The sequence below is a fragment of the Carlito syrichta genome, unplaced genomic scaffold (assembly GCF_000164805.1).
Source record: "Carlito syrichta isolate Samal-C Ts95f unplaced genomic scaffold, Tarsius_syrichta-2.0.1 Scaffold103189, whole genome shotgun sequence".
In the NCBI taxonomy this organism is placed as follows: domain Eukaryota; kingdom Metazoa; phylum Chordata; class Mammalia; order Primates; family Tarsiidae; genus Carlito; species Carlito syrichta.
This window is the reverse complement of record NW_007047285.1, coordinates 426,936-452,176: the sequence shown is the minus strand read 5'-3', so window position 1 is coordinate 452,176 and position 25,241 is coordinate 426,936. Positions and strand designations below refer to the sequence as shown.

Sequence of the window (25,241 nt, the reverse complement as noted above, 5' to 3'; positions counted from 1 at the left end):
TGACTGAACAAAGAGATCAAGAGTTTTCCCCTCTAGACATTAATTAAGAACAGAGATTTGGAGGTAACAGCTTCTGTGGAAAGAAATGAGAAAGGAATTAAGAGAAGGCGGGCAGCCGGGCCGTCAGAATCCTTCAGTGTTAACTGTCTGGGAGGCCAGAGTTTTTTTGGGGGGTGTCTGGTTAACTCTGCTGTTCTCACAATAAGTAATTTAAAAAATCAAGCTAAAACTTCTATCTAAGCACAGAGTCAAGACGAAAATAAAGCACTCCACAAATATATCAAAGAACTCAAATGCTCTTCCTCACACTTATTACTAGGTAGAAATCTTGTCACTTCCTAGAGTATCTTAACTCTAACCTGATTATTGCATTCTGCATTTATCCTCAGGGTATGACTAAACACTATAAAATTCAGGCTCTTAAAAGCGAAGGACAATATCCAATCTAGAGTTCATTAGTTCACACAAAAATAAAACACAATGAACACAGACGATAGCATTCTCTAGATATGAGAACATTAGTTTTTTCCCTTTGAAAATAGTGGGGTGGAGTAAGAAATTCTTATGACTAAGAAAACATACTCAGTGTAGGTCTAAAATAAGGTATTTCCCCTATTTAAGGCAAGCATGATCATTGTGGCACAACTTCCTATGTTTTCCAAGTTGAAAGTATCAACTACAATGTACCCATTTTTTTTAGCTCCTGACTTATTATTATTTTGTTGTGTTTAAAATAAACATCAAAAACAAAACACCCCCCCCCCCAAACTTCCAAAAAACAAGCTTTACAAAGCAGGAGGTTTTATTTAGAGAGAACTCTCTACTCTTTTGTTTTGGTGTGTATTGATGGAAAGCAACTCCAACAATAACTCCTAACAATCATGTTTGCTTTGCATCTTATATTTTTAAACTTATTTCTGCATGATGTTTTGCATCTAACGAAATGCATTTCATATTCATTGTTTTATTTGATCCTCAAAACAACCTTGGAAGGAGTTATCCAGTGTCATGTCTCAGTCCCATTTCACATAAGTGAAAACGGAGTCTCTCAGCTTCAGTGACTTGCTCATACTCCCACAGTCAGAAAGCAATTAGAGCTGCTGTCAATGTCAGAAAGAGCTCTAACTCCTCTCACATCAATTCTTTCTTTTATGCCTGATACAATGCTATCTGTTAAAAGAGGAAGAATGTGGCATACTAGTGACAAGAAAGAACGCAGACCCTGGAGCCAATGGATGGGTGTTGAAGTCCTGGGTCTGTGATTTCCTGACTATGCCACACGGGCAAATGTACTGCTCCTCCCAAGCCTCAGTTTACTCACCTACAAAGAGAGACTAAAAATAGCAATCCCCTTACAACATGATTGACAAGTCACTAAGTAAGCTGAGGAATGCTTACAATAGTGTTTGGCACCCAGTAAATCCTATTGTTATTATTAAGGGTTCCTGCTCTCCTTAAGTTTTTATTCCTCTTAATTCTTTCCTTGGGTTTACTTTTGTTTATCTTGCATCATCCAAGAGCTGATTCCCCAGGTAGCTCTTGGTAGTGGTTAGAAAAAAAAAAATGACCATTTCCACGTGAAAAATACTTTCCTATTCGGAAAATGAAAAAGACCTTTGATCATTTTATTTTGCTATCGTTATTGTGCTTACTTTTTAAAATGACTTACCTGAATTAAGGTTTGGTTCTTAGCATTTTCTTAAAGTAACCTAGATTTTGCAGTCACATCATGTAAATGAATACCATCATATTTCTACAAGGAGACCGAGTACACTCTGAAATTGCCATATCATACATTTGATCATATATTCTAACAAGGCTGTTGTTGCTTCACGTGGTGTGTTGTGAGAATGAGAAAAAGGAGTCTCTTCTTCAGCATGGAATTAACCTCTTACTAGGGCACTCGGCTTGGCAAACCAAGCATGGGTGGGATTTCAGCTCCCAATCCTCCCTTTGGCTGGGTGCCCTTGTGCAATGAACAACCTAAACAACTGTAGGCCATGGCCCTGGTTTTCGATATCCTATAGAATACACAACGGATGCAGCTGAAAAGGGTTGTACGCAGCACTGCAAGAAGAAATTTGGACACCACCTACCTCGTGATACTTTTTCACAGTTTTCCCTGACGTGCATGTGCAGGGCCTCCAGTTGACAGTTCCACAGCCACAGTTTCCTCCACAGCGCTGAACCAGGAGGCACCGTGGGAAGAAGACCACGCTGGTCAGCCTCAGCTCTTCTCTTAAGTTGACCGAGTAGTTCCTGGGAGTGCAACTGTAACGCTTGGCGTCATCGTTGAGCCTGTCCAGGTCCACTGTAAGCAAAGACACACACTGTGTGTGCAAACCGCAAACTGGAAGCACAAATGCGCAGCGTGTGTTTTGGGGGAACAGAGCGGGGGCATTCTGGGAGGATGACCTCAGGGCAGGGGTAGACTCTGTCTTGGGCCCCCCCAATGACTAGACACCTGAAGTGGAAGACCTGATCTCTCTTTCGATATTCTATCTGCCTTTCAAAAATAGCCACAAAAACAAAACAAAACAAAAACCTTAGCTAAAATCTGCATCTTGGTTCAAATCTCCTTGCATCTTTTTTTTTTAATGCCAAAAAAAAGTTCTGAGGAAAGAAAATGAATTTGACAATTTACAATAATTGCCTTTCCTTTAAAAATAAAATTAAAAAAATTGTTGCATCCTGGTGTGAAGCTGCGACTTAAACATGATTTGAATTATATCTAGGACACATTAGGGACAATCATTCTAGTATATCTACCTGACAATAAAATGCTGCAATTAAACGTAAGAAAGAAAAAGGTTTTTGTTTCACTTTAAAATCAAAGTTAGCCAAAATGTTAAAAAAGTGGATTTCTTTTTCTTCTGTGAATACAGTGCACATGTGTTTGCTGGGTCCTAGGTGGCAGTATAGCGTAGTGGTTAAGTGCTTGAATGCCTCAGTCAAGCCACAGCTGCCTTTAATCACATCATGGCCATGCCTCCTTTACGTTGGAAAGTTACTTAATGGCTACGAACCTCTGCTTCCTCACCTATAACATATAAATATTTGAAGGATTGAATGTAGTCTGCCTGGCACTCAATTAATGCCAGCTATTATTATTCATCTTGATTCATCTCCTCCACCCTCCATTTTTTCCTTTAAAGCCAAGTGGTCAGAATTTTTTTTTTAAATCAAATATTTCTACCTCTATTTCCCTCCCTCCCTCCCTCTCTCTCTCTCTCTCTCTTTCTTTGTCATTACTTTAAGTAAATGATGGTCAAGGGGTATGATTACGGGGACTCAAGATTTAAAGGCATCACACTATTTTCAGATCTAAGTCACAAATATTTACCTGAATTTAATCTGTATTTGTGTCACATAAGTTATATTTGAGTTAGTGTTCTCAGAATTATCCCATCATCCATCCATCTGACATCCGAATTCTCTTATGGGTGCACATCCAAATCTTATTGGTATACACGACTATCTTCTCACGAGAATGTAGTTAGAAGCACGTCCTTTTGTCTACACAGCTTCCACCACCATCTATTAGTGCACACTCCTGGTGTACGAACCAGCCCGTCACAGGAGCAATCCCGTGACTGTCAGGCAGATACTACCAGGCTCATCCTGAACTCTAGTTCCGTAAGTGTTTTAGCTTAAACCAAACCGCTTGAGAAGAAGTAAGGAATGGTCTCTGGAGGTAAGAAGTCAAAAGCCAAGGAGAGTGTCAGTAGAATGCATCTGAGGGAAAGTGAAGAAAAAGATGGCACAGATATGGACACAAAGTCTATTAGCCCATCCCTGTATGCTTTTAAAAATATATACAACTGTACTTTGACCCTCAAGGGCAGGGATGTATCCTCAACTGCTAAATGCTGGAGCCCAGGACCCTGTGGGGACTGAATAAATGCTAAATAATCACCGTGCATAATTTATTGCTGTTTTTCTTTAAAATTCTTTTGTAAAGACATGTCATAACTTTAGCTACAATCAATCCAGATTTAAATTGAATGAACTCTGTCTTGGGAAAGGAACCGTTTTATTGCTGTTAAAGCCCTGAAAATAACTGCAAGCAAAGCAGGGAGGATTACATAAATGGATTAAGAAGTGCAGCAATCATCCATTACAAGTGTCACCTTGAGATAAATACCGATGCTGGCCTGTGCATTCCTGGGCTTGCGGACAGCGCTGCTGCAGAGGGCCAAAATCTGCTGCCTGTGATAATGGGCAGGTATTTGTCCAACACGGAGGGGTAAAAAGGTGCAATTAGCAGGAAGGGATCATGGTGGGTGGGAGGGCAGAGCGGGACAGGAAGGAACAGCAGCACACCTCCATCAACAAGGGTACCTGCACAATGGATATTTGTATACCTAACCCTGAATTGTAGCCCACAATTTAAAAATAAAAATAAAAAGGGGAAAAACATAAAAAAGAGGCAGTAACAGCAGAGTCTCGACTTTAATTCAGCCCTCTGCTGAATTAAGCACCTGACAGATATGACTGCATTAGTTACCCCCCACCTTTTGTGGTGGGTATTATTGACTCAAGGTGACTAGTAAATGGTAAAACTGGACTGGAGCCCTACTCTCTCTTTTGCTTCATAGCCTCTAGCACAACAAGCAGCACAGGGGGGGCTGATCGGTAACCCATTAGTTGAAGGATGAAGACTGATGTGGTGAGGGCAGTCTCTGGCTTTCCCATAGGATGTCGAACGGGTGGTAACCGGTAAATGGCTACATCCTTGTCGGAGTCAAATCTGCAGCATGACTTCCCTGCAGAAATTTAACAAAGCCCCAAAGCGCCCTCCCTAAACCAGGTCAAGGCCTGTATGCCTCATTCCCCTTGAAACCGAACTCCTCGCACGGTGTAACTGTTTTCCTGACGAGTGCTGGTTACTTCCGTTTCTTCCCCACCACGAGGAGATTTACAATTCTGGCCGTTGGATGCATCAGTTTACTGATGTGACTAAGAACTGTGGCCCAGTGTGACTGTGGTGAAATCCAGCTGCCCTATATATCGGGGGATTGAAACCACCCAGGCACTCAATTTAGGACCAGAACTAAAAGGTTCTTCTGACTGGATGCAAATAACCTCAAAGCATGATTGCAGACTTTCTGCAGGGGATATTGAGTTTCCAGTCAAAGAAGACTGATGAAACAAAGCGGCAGAGCAGGGAGTTGAACAGAGGTTGAGTGGCAATTAAGACTTCTGGTGCTCCGGCCTGAAGGAGGACTCTGGTGTGAGACTTCCAGGAGGGGGATGGGCCACGGGGACCAATCCAGGAAGAGAGGCTGCCCTTTCCTTTCTGCTTCAGTCTCCATAGCTGAAAAATCACAGAGAAGAAGGATGTTCCTAATTTAATTCAAAGGCCTGTTCATTTCATCTAACCTCCCTTATTTCACCCAGGTGTACATAGTAGCGGAATCCCTCCTTTGCTGTCCTTTTGAATTTGAGCCTGGTTTTTCGGGGTTCTTTGACATGCATTCATTTTGGGGGGGCTTCGTATTGACAATCGTCTGGAAAGGCCGGGAAGCCTCCGCTGTCCTCAAAGGCTTCCTCTGCTGATCCCGTGTGGGTATGCTACACAGGGCATCCCGGAGCACCCTTCCTCCCGCAGCCCTGGCCTCCAGACACGGTCCAATCACAGAGGTTTTTGGGCTGTGGTAGACATCCTGAGATTTGAACCCTGGCGTGGGGATGTGCACACATATTCTTGTTCAGTTTCTAACATACTAGGGATGAGGAGTGTGAGGGAGGAGAGTTAGTCTGGTCTTCTTGATCCTGGCCCTCTAGACGATTAAGTTCCAGGTTCTGTGTTCATGACTACATGAAATCCTGATAAATGCTATGCATCCCCTGCTATTATTAACCTCACTTTTACAGTGGAGGAGACCGAGCCTTAGAGAAGTTAAGAAAAACCCCTGTCCACAGCCGTCCATCTAGTCAGTGGCAGAGCCAGGGGTTGAATCTAGGCTTCTTCATGCCTTTTGTACCTATGAGGGCCAGCGTGAAGATTTGAAGGAGGGTGCAGAAAGCAGCTTCCACAGACCATGTACAAGTCTTCCCATCTGAGGACCACTTGACGTGCAAATGACCTGGCTTCCTGGGTGCACCAGTAGGCACTGACCTGTCATTTTCGTAGTGTCATCAGTTATACACACTCAGGTATGAGTTTCTGTGCACACTTATTCACCTATTGGGTTCTGACTCATAAACCAGGTGGGTATGCAGAGTCTACATTGTTCTTTGGTATTACAATATAATACATTTCATCCTGCAGCCTGGACTGAGGGGACACTGGCCAGTGCATACCCTTTTGTCCTCAGTTCTTCTTGAACCCCTCTGATCTCACTGCTTGTAGTCTTTGTCATGAAAGCCAATCAGAGGCCCCTGTAAGAGCTGATGGATTGCTAGCAATGATTTTTCCTAACAAGGAACAAATGCCAGAATCCTTAGAGATTCTGGTTTCTGTAGGTCAGATAAAGCCAATATTATATTTCACATACCTGGCAAGCACAGCTTGGGGTAGTGGTCAGCTTAAAAAAAAAAGTTTACATTTATTCTTTTTCTAAGTGACAGTATTTATTATTTTATGTAAGTTACATGTTCTGGAGAACAGAAAGTCCAAAATGAGCATCACTGGGTTAAAATCAGGGTATTTAAAAGTAGGTTTGTGTTGTTTTGTCACTCCAAAAATTCATCGTGAAACAAAACAATCTCTTCACTTTGCCCGCAGTACAGCACAGTGTTTTTCTCCCCGTGAACATTTAGTTTATTGCCAGTTTTGGTCAAGAAGAGGATGTTTCCTTGGGGTAGACTCTAAATGTCAGGTTCTTGGTTGGCGTTCACAGAGTTGGTTGTCCATCAGTCTTTATTTCGATACACCATCAGCCTTTTTTCTCTGGGTTGTCTGGAGTCTGCTAGAGTGTCCAATTAAACTGCCACTTGGGGATAGCCAGGAATCATTGTGTTGTTGTTGTGGTTAGCAGGTCTAGCCTCGATCATGCTAACATTCTTTATAAATTCTTATATCAGGCGTTCAGCAGCAGCCTACATATCAGTGTATGTTTTACACACGGCGATGGCAGGGGGAGCGTGAGCAATTGATGCAGGGCCATGCTCTTTCCAACTCCATGCTTTTGTCCTGTTGGGCTGTCTTCTTCAGTATCTCAGCCTGCCACATCATTTTAGTATCCTCTAGCTTGACTCAAAAGGCGTATTTGCCCTTCAGCTCCTCTGACCTCTTTTCTATGTTCTCACCACAGCTTTTCTGCCCTCTCTCATAGCACTGATTTCATAGACTTTATTTTATTGTTTTCTTTACAGTCTCTGACTTAATGGTAGCTTTACTTACGATTTTCCACTTTACAATGGTGCCTTCAGCTGTATATGTTAATGGTGAGTATCCATACAGACATTCTGTTTTTCACTTTCAGTGTCATATTCAACAAATTAAATGACATTCTGTTTTTCACTTTCAACAAATTAAATGAGACATTCAACACTTTATTATAAGATAGGCTTTGTGTTAAATGATTTTGCCCAATTGTAGGCTAATATAAGTATTCTGAGCACATCTAAAATAGGGTAGTAGGCTAAGCCACGATGTTCTGTAGGTCTGGTACGTTCAATGCATTTTTGACTTATGACACTTTACACTTACAACATATTTCCTGGGAAGTAAATTCACCCTAAATTGAGAAGTGTCTGTGTTTAGGTGCTTCTGTTCCACTGAACTGTAAAGTCTTGAAAGCAGAGAGTTAACGATCACTGTGTTCTTCTCAATATGCTTTGTTCCTCATGGAAGGACACGTGCAACTCATTCATGTCTACTTCTAAAACCATATGATTTCAACAATTTAGAAGCTGGGTACTGCCAAAGGAAAAACAACTTTATCTTTATGCCAGAATTCCTTCGCAAGGAATAGGTATTCAATATCTACCACCTGAATGGATCAAATAAACTACTGGTTTTTTTTTTTTTCCAATTTAATGTGTTTTAATCATAAAGAGAGGAAGAAGCAATTTCAACTATCTTTTGGGGAGTGCGTATGTTGAGTGTTTTGGCTCTTACCTCAAGACTAAGCTGGGCTGTGGTGTAGCAAAAAGGTGTTAAGCTAGAATTGAGAGACTTGAGTTCTAGAAGCAGCTTTACCAAGGATCGACTATGATGCTTGCAGACGCCAGGCACTTAGACCCAGAGACTCCATCCACAAGCAGTGCCACACAGGAAAGAGCGTGGTGCCAAGAAGGCTGGCGCTCAGATGCAAATGTCAAAGTGCTAAGAAACATGTCCTTTGCCAAATGGGGAGAAGTGCCACCATCTGTTATGAAAAGTGCTAAACATTTCACTTTGATGTTTCAACACTAGATTTGTGACACTTTAGGGTGGGGGGGTGGAAGGTGAGGAGGAATATATGAATAGTCGTAGTATTTTTGTAGCAAGTAATCAGGGGCTCTCAGCCTTTTCCAAGGTTCGTAAATTTACCAGGCGGAGTCTGTTCATCTTTATGGACATTGCAACCACATTGTGATTTTCAGATTCCCTCTTCTATAAATCAGCACATAATCGTGAAAACTGTTTTCACGTTTCAATCCCAACGTGGAAGTGCAAATAAATCTGGAAAGAACATCTATTTTACAACCTTTAAAGAGGTCAAACTACAACAATTTAAACTTAAAATCATGAAATACACTAAATTTGGGGTTCCATCAGTTTAACGTTTAAAGAATGAAAACATTTACCACTGGTATTTATAAAAATTAACCTAAATCACCATAAAAGATTCTCCATCAGACAACTCTTGATTTTTGAGGTGAAAAGTATTCTAAAGCAACGAGTGAAAGGAAATTTACTGAGCAGTTACTCTGTGCCCAGCACTGTGTGAGATGCTTTCACAAATTCAAGTCTCATTGACTTCTCATAACAAGTCCTCATCTTAGATGTTATTAGTCCCTTTTAAGATATATATATAAACTGAGATGCAGAGGAACTAATTAATAGACTTGCCTACAATCATCAGATATAAGTAGACATTCAACAAATATGTACTAGAAAATCAGTGGATGCCTGAATGAATATCTAAGCCATTGGACTAGGCATAAAACAGTTGATGAGATTACAGGGCAGTTCTCTGAACCCTAGGGACTCATGACCGGAGGAGATGTGTGAAGTACATCTATCACATGAAAAATAAGAAAACAAGTTAGGAGATTAAGATTCGAGGAGATCTTAAATTGTCTCTTTCTCTCATTTATTAAACTGTGAGTTGCTGACCTTTAAACACCATTGGGTTCTCCACAGCGTGAATTCCATAGCCAACAAAGCCAGGGTCATGTCATGACTCCCTGTTTTCTAGCTGTCACAGAACCATTCTTTCTTTTTTTTTTTTTCCTACATAAAATGGTAATCACAGTACTCTCCTCCCAAGAAATGTATTACAATTGGATGAATTTAGAGTGCTTGAAGTACAGATCCAAATCCTAGCCCTCAGTAGGTGTGCCCACATTATTGTTGAAAGGAATAAAACAGATCAAAGAGGGAAGATTAAGAACAGAAGCACCTAAAACTAGAAGTAGCTGATATTCTGCAAGTGGTGATTACTAAGGAAAGGACCGCCATTGTCTACCTTGAAAGAAATATATGGAAGCAGTGACCATGTGGGTTTAGTTTACTTTCATGAACTCAACACCATCCTTTGCAAGTGACAACAATGGGCCATGTCTCAACACCAGAGTTCCCACATTCATATGTATTCCAGGAACAGTGCGGTGTCTTTTAAAGTCTTTTCTTTCTTTTCTTGTCCAGCAGCAAAAGGATGCCCTAACAGTTTCCCAATGCCTTCCAGAAAAGATGGGCACAGAAAACACAAGGCACACATTTCTCTTAAATGAGAGCAACTGCTGTGGAAACTGCGCATTTGTTCATCCGGAAACTAGAAGTTACCCATGGCTTCCCACTGCCACATGGTTTTTTCTTATTAATTTGCATTGGAATGATATGTCTAGATGGAAGGAATAACATTGATGATGAGAGTGGGGTTAGGGCATCCACAAAGACGGACAGCCTCACCTAGGAGATGAGAAGAGGTGGCACTGGCACTGGGAAGAAACACAACGGAAAGTGCCCTTGTCCCGCAGCTGAGATTTTCTTCAGATGTTTCATGTGTGTGCTCTTGTATACACTCACAACATGATCAACAACAATATAGCTTTTATGAATGTTTGCTGGCAAACTGGGTGAGGAATCTAGATACTTACAAATCATACGGGTCATAAACAGTGGCTAAAGTCTAAAATGAAAAAGCTTAGCAGAGGAAGCATCCATGCAAAATGGTGGCAGAAAGTTTCTGGGTAAATAGTATCATAGAAAAGTTTAATACTTGGCAATAATTTTGTAAACTTTTAATGTGTGTACTGATTTAACTTTTAATGAGTACACTGACTATACAGATACTTAAATAGGACACTATTTGGATACTAGGTATAGGTAGGAGGCCCTCCAGAGTACTGAGGATGATCTTAGAGCCTTACAGGAAAGAGGGCAGAAACATCTTAGTTCTGTGCAGAGTTTTGCAAGCAAGTCAAAAAATAATAGTAGCTATCATTTATTGAGGGTTCATTAGGTGTTAGATACTCTGCAGTTATCTAATCCTAACATAATTTTGCAAAGTGGTTATAATTAGAGACATTTTACAAAATGCAGAAAACAGAGGATCTGGGTCTGTAAGTGACTCCTTTAAGGCCACTGATTTTAGGATCTTAGTTAGAATTTAATCAAAACTCGACTTGACTCGTGGGTCTATGATCTTTCCACCACAACATTCTCCTTTTGCTTGATTTCTATCAAATGTATGGCAGTTTGAATATTGATAAACAAAACTTTTACTTGGTAAATGTGCCAAGTAAAACACAAGGTTCCAAAAAACCAACAAAGCTTACCCTTGTCCAATAATACAAATAATTTATCATTTTTGTTTTTGATTTGATGTCCCTCTTACTTCTATTTGTTTAATTAATTATTTTTATTTTTTAAATTTTATTTTAGATTCAAGGGGTACATGCACATGTTTGTTGCATAGATATGATAGGTATGTTGCATGATGTGAGGCTTGGGCCTGTCCTGCAGATGGTGAGCATGGTGCCCAATGGGTGGTTTTTCAACTGCTACCACCCTCCCTCCCTTAAGGAGGTTCCAGTGTCTATTGGTTCCCTATTTGTGCCCGTGTGCACTAAGTGTTTAACTCCTACTTATCAGTGAAAACATGTGGTATTCAATTTTCAGTTTCTGTGATAATTCACTTAGAATAATAGCCTCCAGCTACATCCATGATGCTGCAAAGGACAGGATTTCTTTCTTTTTATGGCTGCATGGTATTTTGTGGTATATATGTACCATATTTTCTTTATATCGTCCACCGTCACAGGGTGCTCATGTTGGTTCCATATTTTGGCTATTGTGAATAGTGCTGCAATAAACATATGAGTGTAGGTGTCTTTTTTGGTGCAATGAATTATAGGCCTTTGAGTATATTCTCAGTAGTGAGACTGCTGGGTCAAATGGTAAATTAGTTCTCTGAGAAATCTCCAATATTTGTTTAATTTAATGAAAAGTGATTGCAGAGAACTGATATCTCGATGCTGACTTATCTGATACATTACTGGTGTCAGCCAAGGGCTTTCTGCAAATTCTCATTGAGTATCAAATAGGCAGATAGAGGAAATTACAATTATCAGTTTCTAAAATATGCTAATATTTTAATACATTCTGAAGTTATTTCCTATATTCTAAATTATTTTTGAAAAAGCAAAACTCTCGGTTAGCATGTAGTGGCATAACAAAGAAACAGCAATAAATGTTTAATTATTTTTAAAAATGGCATTCTGACATAAGAAAATTCAGAACCAATTTACACATCTTATGCCAGGCAGTTGCCTACAAATCATTTGCAAATTAGAGTTAAGGGTTTTAGATTTTACAGTAAAATATCATATAGAAAATGATCATAGTAGTATTAGATCCACAGAAATGGGTTGGTAACTGTCTCAGAGTTACATCTAACCATTTGGAGTCTGTAAATATATTGATATTAAATCCCATCATTTGGAATTAGTTTTATACCAAGATACTTATTGTACTTAATATTAAAATATTGATTTTTAAAAAGTGGAGTGCATGTCAATTTTGGCATGTGTATCTAAAATTGACATCTCTTTGAGAAAGAATGTATTTTTTATTTATATTTTAAAAGCATTAATTTGGAGCACCTTGACAATTTTATCCATATTTTAATCACAACACAAACCATAAAAACAGACCTTCCTCCTTGCCATTATGTGTTTAATTTTAGTGTGACAAAGCATACTATTATTCTGAAACATCAAGTTCTTCTGGAAAAAACAAAAGAACATCTCTCATACTGATAATCTCCATAAATCACCTCTCAGTTAATGTCCAGTCAATTAGAGCTCAGGACTAATCATTTCTTAATTTAGAAATGTTGAATTTTATGCTATGAACTTGAATAAATATACACTGTCCCTAAGTTCATAGCTATATTTTTAAGCGAATCAAAGTTTAGTTTCAGTTAAACTACAGTGGTCATGCAATGATTTAGGGGGTAATTGTGGAGTGTATAGAAAGAACACTCATATAATTTCACCCAATTTTGTGCAAATTTGCTATACTCATTAGCATGCCCATTGGAAAAAATAAATATGCAACTTAAATTTAAAACATTTTTCAAAATTAGTTTTTGGGCAGCTTTGAGGTTGAAAGCATGAGTTTGAAATTATTGGCAAAAATTGGGTTTAGAACTGCAGTTATCTACAGGTTTCAATTATACATGTTACTTTTTTCTCCACTATCCCCTAAGACACGGAAAGTTGGATATATTAACTTGTCATATTATCTTCAGCCCTGAAGCTTTTACAGACAAGTCTGAGCTTATCTATCACTTGTGAATTTTTTAAAATAGTAGACTTTATGCATCAACGTCCTGGCTGCAATACTCGTTAGTGTGATCTATCTCTTTTCTCTGTTTTTTTCCATACTTTTACTGTCCTCTTGTTTTCCATCTTCAACTCTCTTCTTAAAGAGAACAAAAAATTCATTCTTACCTAACATCTCTTCTACCAAATAAAAAGAAGCAAGACATAGCATTTAACTTAAAATACGAACTGTTTCTGCTTCATTACATGAGTTCTCTACCCAATGTGTTTGTGTTTAATTTCAGAGTTTTTTAAACCCTGTGTTTTGTATATCCATATTCAAGTGTTATCTTAGAATCCAGCTCCTTGGAATCAGGAAAAATGCCACTTTTGATCTGTTTGGGGGAAACCGGGAGAGATACTCCATAGATATTCATGAATGAGGAGCTTGTTTCTACACAGCATCATTAAGAGACTATGACACTAATAGGAGGACGCTTTTTGGGAGAGGCTGTCAAGTTAAAGTTTTATTCGACACCTAACAGACTGCCATGATGCACAGCTATTTTCTTGTCATTCTTTATCCACTGCCCCCATCCTTACATCAGGATACAAGCCATGCATTTGTGTTTTTAAGTTCCAAAAGTAGAATATACCAGCTGAAATATTAAACCTGACTTCCCTTATTTTTGTGATACATGCATGTGGTTCAGCATCAGTGGAATGATAAACAATTAAATCAGCACATTTATACAAGTGCAGAGACAGTGGCGACTTGGCAGGGTTAAATGAAACGGTACAGATCTGCCTCAGGGCCATTTTAAACAAGAGATTAAGAAATGGAACCTAAGCCAACAGGGGAGAGAGACGATGTTTACTTCATCACAAACATCAAGTAGAATGTCGCCGTGAAGACTTTTGCAAGGTTATTTCAGTAACCAAAGGCATTCTTCGCAAAGCTACAGTCTTCAGTCTACGGGGAGGGTTTCTGTAAACTTTAGAAATATACTAATGCTGGATTATTAATATCATCAATGCCACAGATATTAATAGAACTTCTATGTTCAGAGACTGAGCCAAGTGCTGCAGATATAGAATGAACAATCTCTAAAATGGTGCTTCTTGAACCTGGCTGCCTCTAAGGACCCATCTCCTAGAAGCCATAAATGACATCAATATCCCCGTCCCTCTTCCTCCCCAGACTCTCAGTCAACACGTCTGGGGTGGGAACTAGGCATCTGTAGTTTTTTGAAACTCCCCAGGTGATGAAATATTCATCCAGAGTTGAGAACCATAGGAAGTCCTGGGATTGCATATCCCTTAAAGAAAACACCACCAACCACAGTTCCATGTAGTCCCAGGAACTCTATACTTTGCCAGGAAGTGGAGGGGAGTTTACAGGATCCCAGGGACAGGCCAAGGGACAAGGAAGGCGTCACCAAGGAAGCAACACGAACACATTTCAGAATTCTAAGTAGTTACAGCTAGCTAACAGTTCTTGAAAAAGTATGACATGCCAAGTGCTGTTCATGGCACCAGAGACAGTCCCCATGAGGAGGTAGATGTTATGTAATGTGTAACACACATCACCAATGAGAAATCTAAGACTCAGGAAGCATCGGGTTATTTGCTGGAAAAATCACAAAACTTACAAGTGGCAGGGTTAGAATTGGAATACAGGCCTCCTGTCTCTAAATCAACATCATTTTTGCTATAAATAAAAGAAACAGGTTTAGGTGATTTAAATGTTTTAGGGTTTCCAGAAAAAAAGGTTTCAAGAAAGGCTGCCCTTCCAATAGCTAAAAACAGATTTTACTGCTTGTTTGTCCAATACCATTTTTAATGTTTCCTCTGGGGTTTTTAAAACATGCGAGTATTTTACTTTCTTTCAAGTTGACCTAGTGGAGACCCAACCCTTGCAATGCCTTCCAGAAGAGCAATTTCTTCTTCGAATTGAATTCAACCTGAGCCCCAGGAAGAATCTACTTAACTCATTTGCAACCACTGATGTGCATTTACGTGATTCCAAATTCTGTTCCTGGTTGCCACTGACGTAAATTTACCTCATCGTGGAAGACTGTCTTTTCAGGCTTAAAATCCAAACAAAACTACAAAGTACGGAAGGCTAGTCAGACTGGTATCTGAGGCAAATACTGGATATGTCTGCAACCTTCAGCTGTATTGTGAAAAAAGTGACAATTTAGAAAAGACCATTTCACTTGTGCTTAGCAACAGAAGTTTGCAGCTACCAGCTTCAGATTGTTTTTATTCTCACCCGCTCTCAGTATTAGTAAAGTGAAAATTTTGCTGGTCGCGATAATAGTCATAGTGACCTGCGCATAGCATATCTCTATAACATCAGGGGCACTAACATCTCTTGTTTTCCTCATAGCTGTGTCCTTTAACTATGCAAGATTTATGACCTAAGCCATTTGCAGAAGGCCCAGGCAGGAGTTAAACTAATTAGTCATTTTGGCCCAAATGTTATGAATGGTTGTATTAAAGCAAGTGGATTGCCTGAGCCCTCGGGTTCGAGACCCACCTGGGCAACTTGGCGAGACCTCATCTCCATAATAAGTCAAAAAATTAGCCGGTTGTGGTAGCCCGCCTGTAGTTCCAGTTACTTGGAAGGCTGAGGCAGAAGGATCACTGGAGCCCAGCAGGTCGAGGCTGCGGTGGCCAGGAGCGACCACTGCACTCCAGTCTGGGTGACAGAGTGAGACTCCAACTCAAAAAAAAAAAAAAAAAAAAAAAAAACAGAAAAAAAAAGAAAAAAGAAAACTGCAAATCAAAACCACACTGAGATACCACCTAACCCCAATAAGAATGGCCATCATTAATAAACAACAACAGATGCTAATGAGGATGCTGAGAGAAAGGAATGCTTCTACACTAGTGGGAATGCAAACTAGTGTTAGTGGGAATGCAAACTAGCGCAACCTCTTTGGGAACCTGCCGGGAAACTGCTAGGGTAGGGAGGGGCATACCTCATCTACATGGGTACCTACATAATCAACATTTGTATACCTAACCCTGATTTGTACCCTACATCTTTATATTAAAAAAAAAGAAAAAAGTACCCTTAAAACTACAAAGTGTAGAAAAAACTGTATCTCCTTTCAAGAATTTTTGGGGAAAATTTTAACAGCAAAATGTATCAAGTAAAGCAAAGATGGAGACTGGAAATGATAGTTTTATTCAATAAGAGGTAACTATAGTTCATTTCTCTTAAATTGAGTTATACGTTTTCCAATAAAACTTCTCATCCTAAGAATCTATCACCTAGTGAGTATGATATCCATTTTTTAAGAGGTTAGTATTGCTTTAACTCATGCTGTTCTCTCTGACTTTCTCTTCTTCCCTCATTATACTTTCTGGAACTTTCAAATAAACATGTGCTCCCACACACCTCCTAACTATCCCAGATCTTCTTTGTCTCTCCCTTATGACATTTATTCCCCAAGCACATGAACCATCCAGGCACCAAGTACATAGCAGATCCTGATATCAAATTTGTAGAATAAACATCAAATGGGTAGCACTGAAATCTTCCAGCAGTTTTGGCTATTACTCTGAAAGGAGCTTCTCCTGCCAACACTGACAGTTCTGGACTAAAGCAACCCTCATATCTGTCAGAGAGGCACAGTGAACTATTATGTAATTACTGCCACTGCAGGCACAACGGTCTTCATTTCTTCTCCACTGCCAACCAGTCGCACAGATTTGGACAATATTGACCTCCTCTGACTTTGCTTGCCTGCACTGTAGAATTGGGGCTAGTAATGCCTTACTTGCCAAGAAGTAAGAAGCTGGTCCAGATGGCCTTACAAGGTTTCTTCTAGCTAGAAACTATGACAGTTCTTTGACCAGCTCAACCTTTCATAGTTTTATACTAACAACAGAGTTTGGGGAAAACATGACACTTCATTTGAAAGTGCTGTGAAACATGTAATACTGAAATGACAGTAATCTTTTGATTTAAGTGAATTAAATATATTGCATTGCTAATCCTTACTTATCAATACAGGTTGAGTGCCTCGAATCCAAAAATCCCAAATCTAAAATGCTTCAAAATCCCAAACTTGTTGAGCATCAACATGATACTCTAAAGAAATGCTCACTGGATCCACTTCTGATTTCAGATTTTCAGAGCAGGAATGCTGAATCAGTAAGTATAAATGTAAATATTCCAAAATCTGAAAAAAAAAAATCCCTAATCCAAATCACTTCTGGCTGTAAGCATTTTGAAGAAGGAATACTCAGCTTGTACTATGAACACTCGTGTCTGCTAATGAAGAACCAGCAAGCCTCTGTCACTTACCTTTTGACTTGCGGTCATGGTACGACCTGCCTCGGTAACGAGCGGTGTCCAGATACAAATTCTCAAGATCTTCTTGCCACGAGTCTGGATTGAAGTGCTTGAGCAGATCTTCCACAGTGTCGAATTCTGCAACTGTTTTGTCCAGAGCATCCGCCGTGAGAGTGGGATCCGTTACTGATGGAGAGTGATATGACACCCCCTAAGAGTGACATACAGCTCAGTGTACTCAGAAAAAGTCCATGGCTAGGAATACAAGTCATTCAACTATATGAGAGGAACATAAACAGGCTTTTGAGTGGAAGACATCATATGTCTAAATGCAAAAGCAACCTGACATTGTCTTGCATATTCTTAAATAATTAATTGGCAAAAGACAATCATTCCCTTTGTTGCAAATCAAAGTCAAAGAGATTAATGCAACTCATCTGAGTTGTGGTCATTTAAAATGATACATACTAGATGGAAATATCAAAATTAAGTCATCTAATTTCTGATTCAAGGTCCCAAATCAACCATATATCAACAAATAATGGTAAGAATTAAAATGTCAAAGTCTTTCCAAGCAAGTTTAGATAATTCTTTCCATTCTTCCACACTCAGCCTCCATGGCCCCCTTTACGGGTCACCTGGCGTTGCAGATGATGCGTGAGTAGTGTTTGAAATCTATTCTGGAGACATTTTGATACAAGCTGGCCCCTTTAACCAACTTATTTACTGCAAACAGGAATAATTAGCCATGAAATGGGCTCTCTTGAATTGAGTGGAGGATTCACATGCGAAACATTTTTAAAAAATGTGCTGTAATTTGCTAGTCATCCCAATTGCTATTAAAACATTCTCAGGGATACTCTTCAGATGAGGAACACAACATCATAGAATGCCTAGAAAGGATTGTGTACTTTGCCATAGAATACATCCCTACATAAGGTTTCCAAGCATTTACTTCACTAACCCTTGTACAATCTAGAGGTAAATGAGCCATGATTCAAACATCTCTGTAAAAATTCATGACCCATTAACAAGGAAATAGAGAGCACACAGCCTCAAATGATTTTTAAATGTCTTTAAAGAAACTGCCAAACAAATAAGATCCCCTGAGGGCAAATATCTCCTATCACGAAGGGGAAATAGAAATTAATGAAAACTTGCTTTCCCGAAATTTAACTGCAGTGTCCAATCAAGAAATAATGGGTACTACAGAATCTCAGACACCAAAGCCCACAATTTATATTGTCACTTTCAGGCAATGTTGTCTCTAACCAATCTAGGTCTGAGGGTTGGTAAATGATTCAAGAAGATCACCTGTTCTCAGAGGAATAGTCCCTGTGTAGTAAAACTAAGGGGGTGTAAGTGCATTAATCTACCATTGGTGTAATTTAGGAGCAGTTTCTAAAAATGCCTTGTAGGAAAAGGGACCGGGGGAGTGGGATGGAAGAATGAAATATATTGATGACTGTGTTAAGCCAGTTCAATTTTTTTTTCTTTTGGCGAAACTAGACATCTAATTTTTTATCATCCTTGTTAACATAAATAGACATTCTCTCCTGACCAAATCTTCCCTGCCATGCCACGTTCATTACCTGCTTATGACTCCACTCTAAATTCTGCTCAGCTGTATCCAGGTAATAACAACGATTTATCTGGAGGTATGGTCTTTGTCATGCATTACTGAAAAGTCTAGAGATTTATTAATAGTCCAAGCTATGTTAAAGATACCTTTTACAGCCATCTTACTGAAATGACAGGGCTCTCATCTGAGGCAGCCTTGTATGTTCCTTCTGTTTTTGATTGGCTGGGTCTTTAGAGGATGTGTGTGTGTGTGTGTGTGTGTGTGTGTGTGTGTGTGTGTGTTTGTGTGCACGCGTGTGTGTGTATGTGTGTGTGTGTGTGTGTGTGTGTTTGTGTGTGTGTTTGCCTCATATGAGCTGAGCTGAACCTTGACTGAAATACATCATTTCCATCTTTCATGATCTCTCTTGGGATTACATACTAGGGGTGGATAACACTTATACTTCAGCACTGTAATTCCAAATCTATATTCAACTTGCATTGTCTGGTTAGTCTACAGTCTACTTTGCTCATATTCACCAGATGGTGTGCCACTACCTTTGCTTCAAAATGATTTGCCCAAAGTTAGGAGCAAGACAGACACAAAAGCTTTGAAATTAAACTGCTCCCCTCTTTTTAAAAATAAAAGCAGAGACAACACTCAAGCCATTCCCACACAAGTGAAAGCCTTTTGAGATAGCTCTGGGGAAAGTAGCTGCAAAGAGTTTTCTGGGGTGGCCCCTGACACTCCTAGTGGGGTGTACCCAGATGTCTCCTCAAGAGGACGTTGTGGGGGAGGGGGGCTCTAAATCCCTGAGGGGAGGGCGGGACTCAATCTCTTCTGACATTAGGCTGAAGAGCAAATTCAAACCACAGGTAAAATGTAAACCTGTCCTCATGTACAAGCTTTACTGCTGTTTTCAAGTTTTGACTCAGGGCCGTTGACAGAAGCAAAAATGATGGCTAAGAAAATATTCATGATTTATTAGGTGATCTAATAATCTCCAGAGAGCATTTTGTTTCTGAGGTAAGTATTTTAAGACAATTTTAGAGAAAAGAACTAATTGGGTGTGCCCCCTTCAGCTGCGTGATACATATGATCTCATTCAACTTTTGTTATGTGTTTATAAAAATCAATTCTAAAGTTTCTTTAGAATTTTTTAGAATTATTTAAAAATGATAACAATTGTGAAAAAAGTGCTCTGAAAGCTGTAAACTACTTTCAACAAAAACAACATATGATTTATACAGAAGTTAATGGTGGGTTCAATGGTTCTTGCTCCTATTCCAGAAAGTTCTGGAAAAATGGAATTCTGAATAAAGAAGCTAGCTTGCCCTGGTTTTCAAGAGAGCTAAGCTGCACCTCGACTTGGAACTTAAACCAGAAGAGTTTTCAGTGGCTGTGTACCCAGGGCTCAACTTCCCCAGATACTCCAAAACAATGGGACAATACCTTTAATTTTTGAAGTTGTAGTCCCTAAGCTTTTTGGCATCAGGGACCGGTTTCATGGAAGACAATTTTTCCACAGACTGGAGGGGGTTGGAGACCCCTGTGTTAAGGGAATCCCAGCTTCTCAGGCATCTTATACATGAGAGGTCAGGGTTGTCTAATCATTTCCACACCCTATACAGAATGATAAGCCTTGAAGGACGCTTAGCTAATTAAGGACCCTTTCAAAACAGTCTGTGGTCTGTTAGGAACTGAGTCGCACAGTAGGAGGTGAGCTGCAGGCAAGTGAGGAAATTTTCATCTGTATTTACAGTCACACCACATCACCCGTATTATGGCCTAAGTTCCACTTTCTGTCATATCAGTGGTGGCACTGGATTCTCATAGGAGTGTGAACCCTGTTGTGAACTGCAATTGCGTGCTCCTTATGAGAATCTAATGCCTGATGATCTCAGGTGGAGCTTAGGCGGTGATGCTAGTGCTGGAGAATGGCTTCAAATACAGATTAACATGAGAAGTGAGGTTCGACTGCACAGAGACCATAATACATCAATTGCTTGCTGACTCGCATCAAAACCCTCTCAGTGAGTGGTGAGCAAGTTGATGTATTTCACTTGCACAGCTGCATCTGGGGGCAGGCTTTCAGTCACAATCTGACACTCAATTGAGTCTATGCGTGGCCCACCCATTATTTTATTTACCACTTTCATTCAAACCTCTTTTTTTTATGGTGAGTTGTTCGATTATCTCATTATATAGTACAATGTAATCATAATAGAAATAAAGTGCGCAATAAATGCTATGTGCTTGAATCATCCCAAATCTAAGGTGCCCAAGAAACTGGGGAAATCCCTTAACACAGGGGTCTCCAACCTCCACCGGTCTGTGGAAAAATGGTCTTCCATGAAACCGGCCCTTGATACCAAAAAGGTTGGGGACTGCTACTTTAAAATTAACGGTACTGTCCCATCGTTTTGGAGTTTCTGTGGGAAGTTCAGCCCTGAGTCCACATCCATTGGAAACTCTTTTGGATTAATCATCCCTGCCCTGGTCTGTGGAAACATTTTCTTCCATGAAACTTATCCCTGATGCCAAAAAGGTTGGGGACCGCTGCCTTAACACTCAGTCTTGGTTGCAAAACCTGCCACTGGTGTCTACTTTGAGATATCAATCTCAGCCTGCTAACTGCCCAGACCTTCTGCTTAGTCTGAGCAGTTCCTCAGTAATACATTATTTGTTTTGATTTCCAGTCAGCTGACAATGATGGCCTACACCCAGCTGGGTTCAGAGTATGCATTCTGGACTCTCAAAGGCATACCAGGGAAACACCCATAAAATCACGATCAGAGACCTCCCTGATGTCTTGAGCAGATGATGTGCTAGTCCAGCAGCCACACAAAATGAATTAAATAGTCACAGAATCCATAGCTGAGTAAATGCTGCCATATAAGGGAATTAAAAAGAAAAAAAAAATGCCCCAGAGAGCAACAGATAGCATATCACTTCTGGAAACAAAAATCAACTCTGACTCAGCCTCATAGACTCACTTTAGAACCATGGACAAGCTTGTTCTGTGCTTCTGACCTTTCTATGAACAACTGCATTTACTATCTTGTATTTTATTGCAACATAAGTGCTACTTGTAGGATTGGTGAAAATAGGGTCTGCTCTTTCTGTGCAAAGTAGATAAGAAGACAGAATACTGAGGAATGACTAAATTTGGAGAAAATTGGGCATGAACCATTTTACAGTTACAGAATGAGTTATGTTTTATATCTAAGTCAAACAGAATATATGCCTGGTTTGCACTTAAGTTATCTTACTGTAAATATTGGGATTTTTTCAAGTCTAAAAAAGGACCTTTGAAAATACAGAGGTTAACAGCTTCCCCCCAAATAGTCAAAGAGCTATTTTGAAATTCCCCATTTGAGCTTGAGCCATGGACCAGTTTGATATGTCTGGACCGACCTTTCACTGAAATTCTCTGCTCTGAAACTGATGAATATTTAAATCATTGTCTAGCCCAATTTCCTACCATGGCACACTTGCAATTCCTAAAAAAAATACTTTCTGAAAGAGAGGAAAAAAGGGTCTCTGACATAACCCACCGTAACCTGAATGAAATGGAAGAACACATACTGCTTGAGATCTGGCTTTTGGTCAAGTCAAGATCCTTACTGCAGGTGAAGTCCTTGTGGGGTTGACCTTAGCTATTCCATCAGTTTCTTTCACTGGCAACAGAATAATAAATTACTTACTGAAATAGAGCTTGTGACTGATTCCCAGTTGGTCTCTGAGGCTGCTGCGGGTTGGAAATCTTCCTAGAAGGCAAAGAAATATCTATGTGAGTCAGTCAAACCCCTGTTCAATTCATTACGTGCACGGTTCCAACATCTTAGCCTTCTGGATCTTCTTCCAACTAAGTGACAACAGAAATAAGGCTACATTGCTGCTGAACAGGTCACCATTTGTCTTAAGCACCTCTCCTCCAGAACCCTGTCGTTTGCTTGTAAGTACTGGTGAAAGAGAAAATGTGCAGACAGGAGCTCAGATTTTAACGTTGCCGTTTACTGGCTGTGCGACTCAGGCAACCTGGTTAACCTCTTGAACCCCTCCCTTCCTCATGTGTAAAAGACTGGTGTAGACTGCTTATATTACAGGGCTGTTGTGAGAACTGAATGCATTCCTCGTGTAATTGTAACCGGCACTTAATAAAGTGCTTAATCAAGAATACTAATAATTATTATCATGACTGATGTTCATTTGCTTTGAACTGGGTTCTGCATCGTGCTCAGTCTTGCCTGCGGTGGTACTCCATGATATTAGTGATCTTTTCAAAGACACACTAACTTTCAAAGGGTTGCTCCTGACTCTATCAACAACTGTCAGGAAGGATGGCAGGGGAAGAAAGTAACTGGGAGTGACAAAGTACTATCCACTCGGGGAAAGAAGGTCAAGGGTAGACCTGAGAACATTAGTTATCTCAGACAAGGCTGAATGGATGTGTGCTAGCAATGGACCTCACAGAAATAAACTTCTCTTAATAAACTCGTCCCCATTTGTATGAGACTTCCCTGTTATCTACTCCAGCACCAGGAAGTTTAAAAAACATAAAGGGAAGGAAAGCTGATTCTACCATTTTTACCTATCAGAGATGGCTTCTTAACCTTGCTAAAATGAATCACCTTGGCGAATGTCTTCCCGTCTGACCAGGGAGTCAGAGCTGTTCTGAGATGAGGCTGAGAAATATTCAGCCACTCACGTCTGATAGCTTATTTACCCGAGTATACCTGCTGAATGAGAGCTAAGTATCAGGTCTAAATTTCATTAACATTTTGAGGAGCTGGAAGTGCATTTGTTAATTGCTCATGATGAGACTGGTTTATATATAAATGTCCTAAGTTGAAGAAAATTTCAGGTGATTACTAATGGAGAACTGAGTCAAATGTGGTCGAGAAAAGAGCCAATATTAAAAATTAACCAGACATCTTTATTCTAATTGCAGCCTCAGGGAAGCTGGGAAAGAAACAGAAACTATGATCTCTGTACTCCAAAACAGAAAAGACATAAAAAGGACACTGAATTCCCACAACAGAAGGATGTGCACAGTCAAATGAAGATTGGCATTTATATGAGTCTTCATGAGCAGGTGAGCAGATGAGACCAGGCAAGAAGCCAGGAAGCCAGTGGCTTCTTGCTGTACTGATGAGACTAATGGTGGAAGGATGTATGCCAGGTAAGATAATGACACGAACAATACTCAGATCATAGAATTCTCATTGTCATTCAGTAATTAAATATTTTTAAATCATTTACTATGTAGTATCTTCTAAGCTGAGGGTAAAATCACAAGGAAATAGCAAACTATCCCTATTCTCAAGGAATTCAACATATAAATATGCACATACATATACTCATGAGGGCACTGTAATACCAGTCTAATCTACATACCATGGTACCTGGAGAAGTGGGCTTGGAAAAAAATTCATATAAGAAGATGACTTGTGAGTGGAGTCTTGAAAGATAAGTAGATAGTTACTTGCAAGAAAGGTGAGGTACAAGATGTAAAGGAGAAGAAATGCTTAGATAATGTGAAGGAAGTATGTAGAAAAAGGAGTACTTTAATTAGGGAAAGTTAAGGAGACATGTTGAACATGGTGTGTTTGAGGTACCTATACAATATACAGGTAGAGATGCTCAGGGGGAAGTTTACTACACGAGAATGGACCTCATGAGAGAGACTTGAACTTAAGATACAGACTTGGGAATTACACAAAAATGCGATGAAAACAAGGAATGGATTATGTTGACCACATGAAAATCAGAAGAGGGAGAGTTTTAAAATCTTGAAACTAGAAAATAGTTCTAGAATTTTCTAGTCTAATCTCCTTATTTTAACAATAAGAAAACCAATTGTTAGAGAGACCAATGATGTGTTCTGTGTTGGGTAGCCATCTTCCGGTAAAGCTTCCATGAAAGCTCATATCTCAGTAGAAACTGTGGTTGGTGATCTCTCACATCATTACAACTGTCTTGGATAATGTTTGTCTGGGGAAGAAAGATGGAATCATGTCCAAAATAAGAACTGACACAACACTAGGAAAGGCATAAAGCAGAATGTTGGTAGGCAGTTCTATGAGAACATCTTTCAAAGTAGTCTTTTAGTTATTTAGATTCAATATCCATCCTCACCCCATTTTGTGATTTTAGTTCATGTTCTTTCATGGACACAAGGTAAAAATATTTTCTTAAGCTTTCTTAAAGTATGAAGGGCCTTTCATGCACAAGACTTTAGACACATTTTACACAGATAACTTTTAGCTTCTTCACTGTCTGGGCTACAGGATTCCAGTCAAAATGATCAGGCTCAACTGCTACCCACTAGTGTGGGCAAACCAGTCGTTTACAGCCAGAGTCCATTCTGATTGGTCAGTGCCTGTTTGTTATTTATAATAATCTTGGAAAATCTGGGTAGACTGCCTCCTTTTTTAGGCTAAT

At 39.7% G+C, this 25,241-nt stretch overlaps 1 protein-coding gene across 1 annotated transcript in view; it reads right to left on the bottom strand.

Moving 5' to 3' along the window:
* Positions 1-25,241, bottom strand: part of PDGFD (platelet derived growth factor D) — a gene marked incomplete at its 5' end in the record, with an annotated part of 119,031 nt that overhangs the window by 12,127 nt on the left and 81,663 nt on the right. Inside the window, 3 exons of the mRNA XM_021715802.1 lie at positions 2,097-2,311; positions 17,246-17,444; positions 22,502-22,564. Of these exons, the coding sequence (XP_021571477.1) occupies positions 2,097-2,311; positions 17,246-17,444; positions 22,502-22,564 (477 nt within the window). The remainder of the gene's footprint in view (positions 1-2,096; positions 2,312-17,245; positions 17,445-22,501; positions 22,565-25,241) is intronic.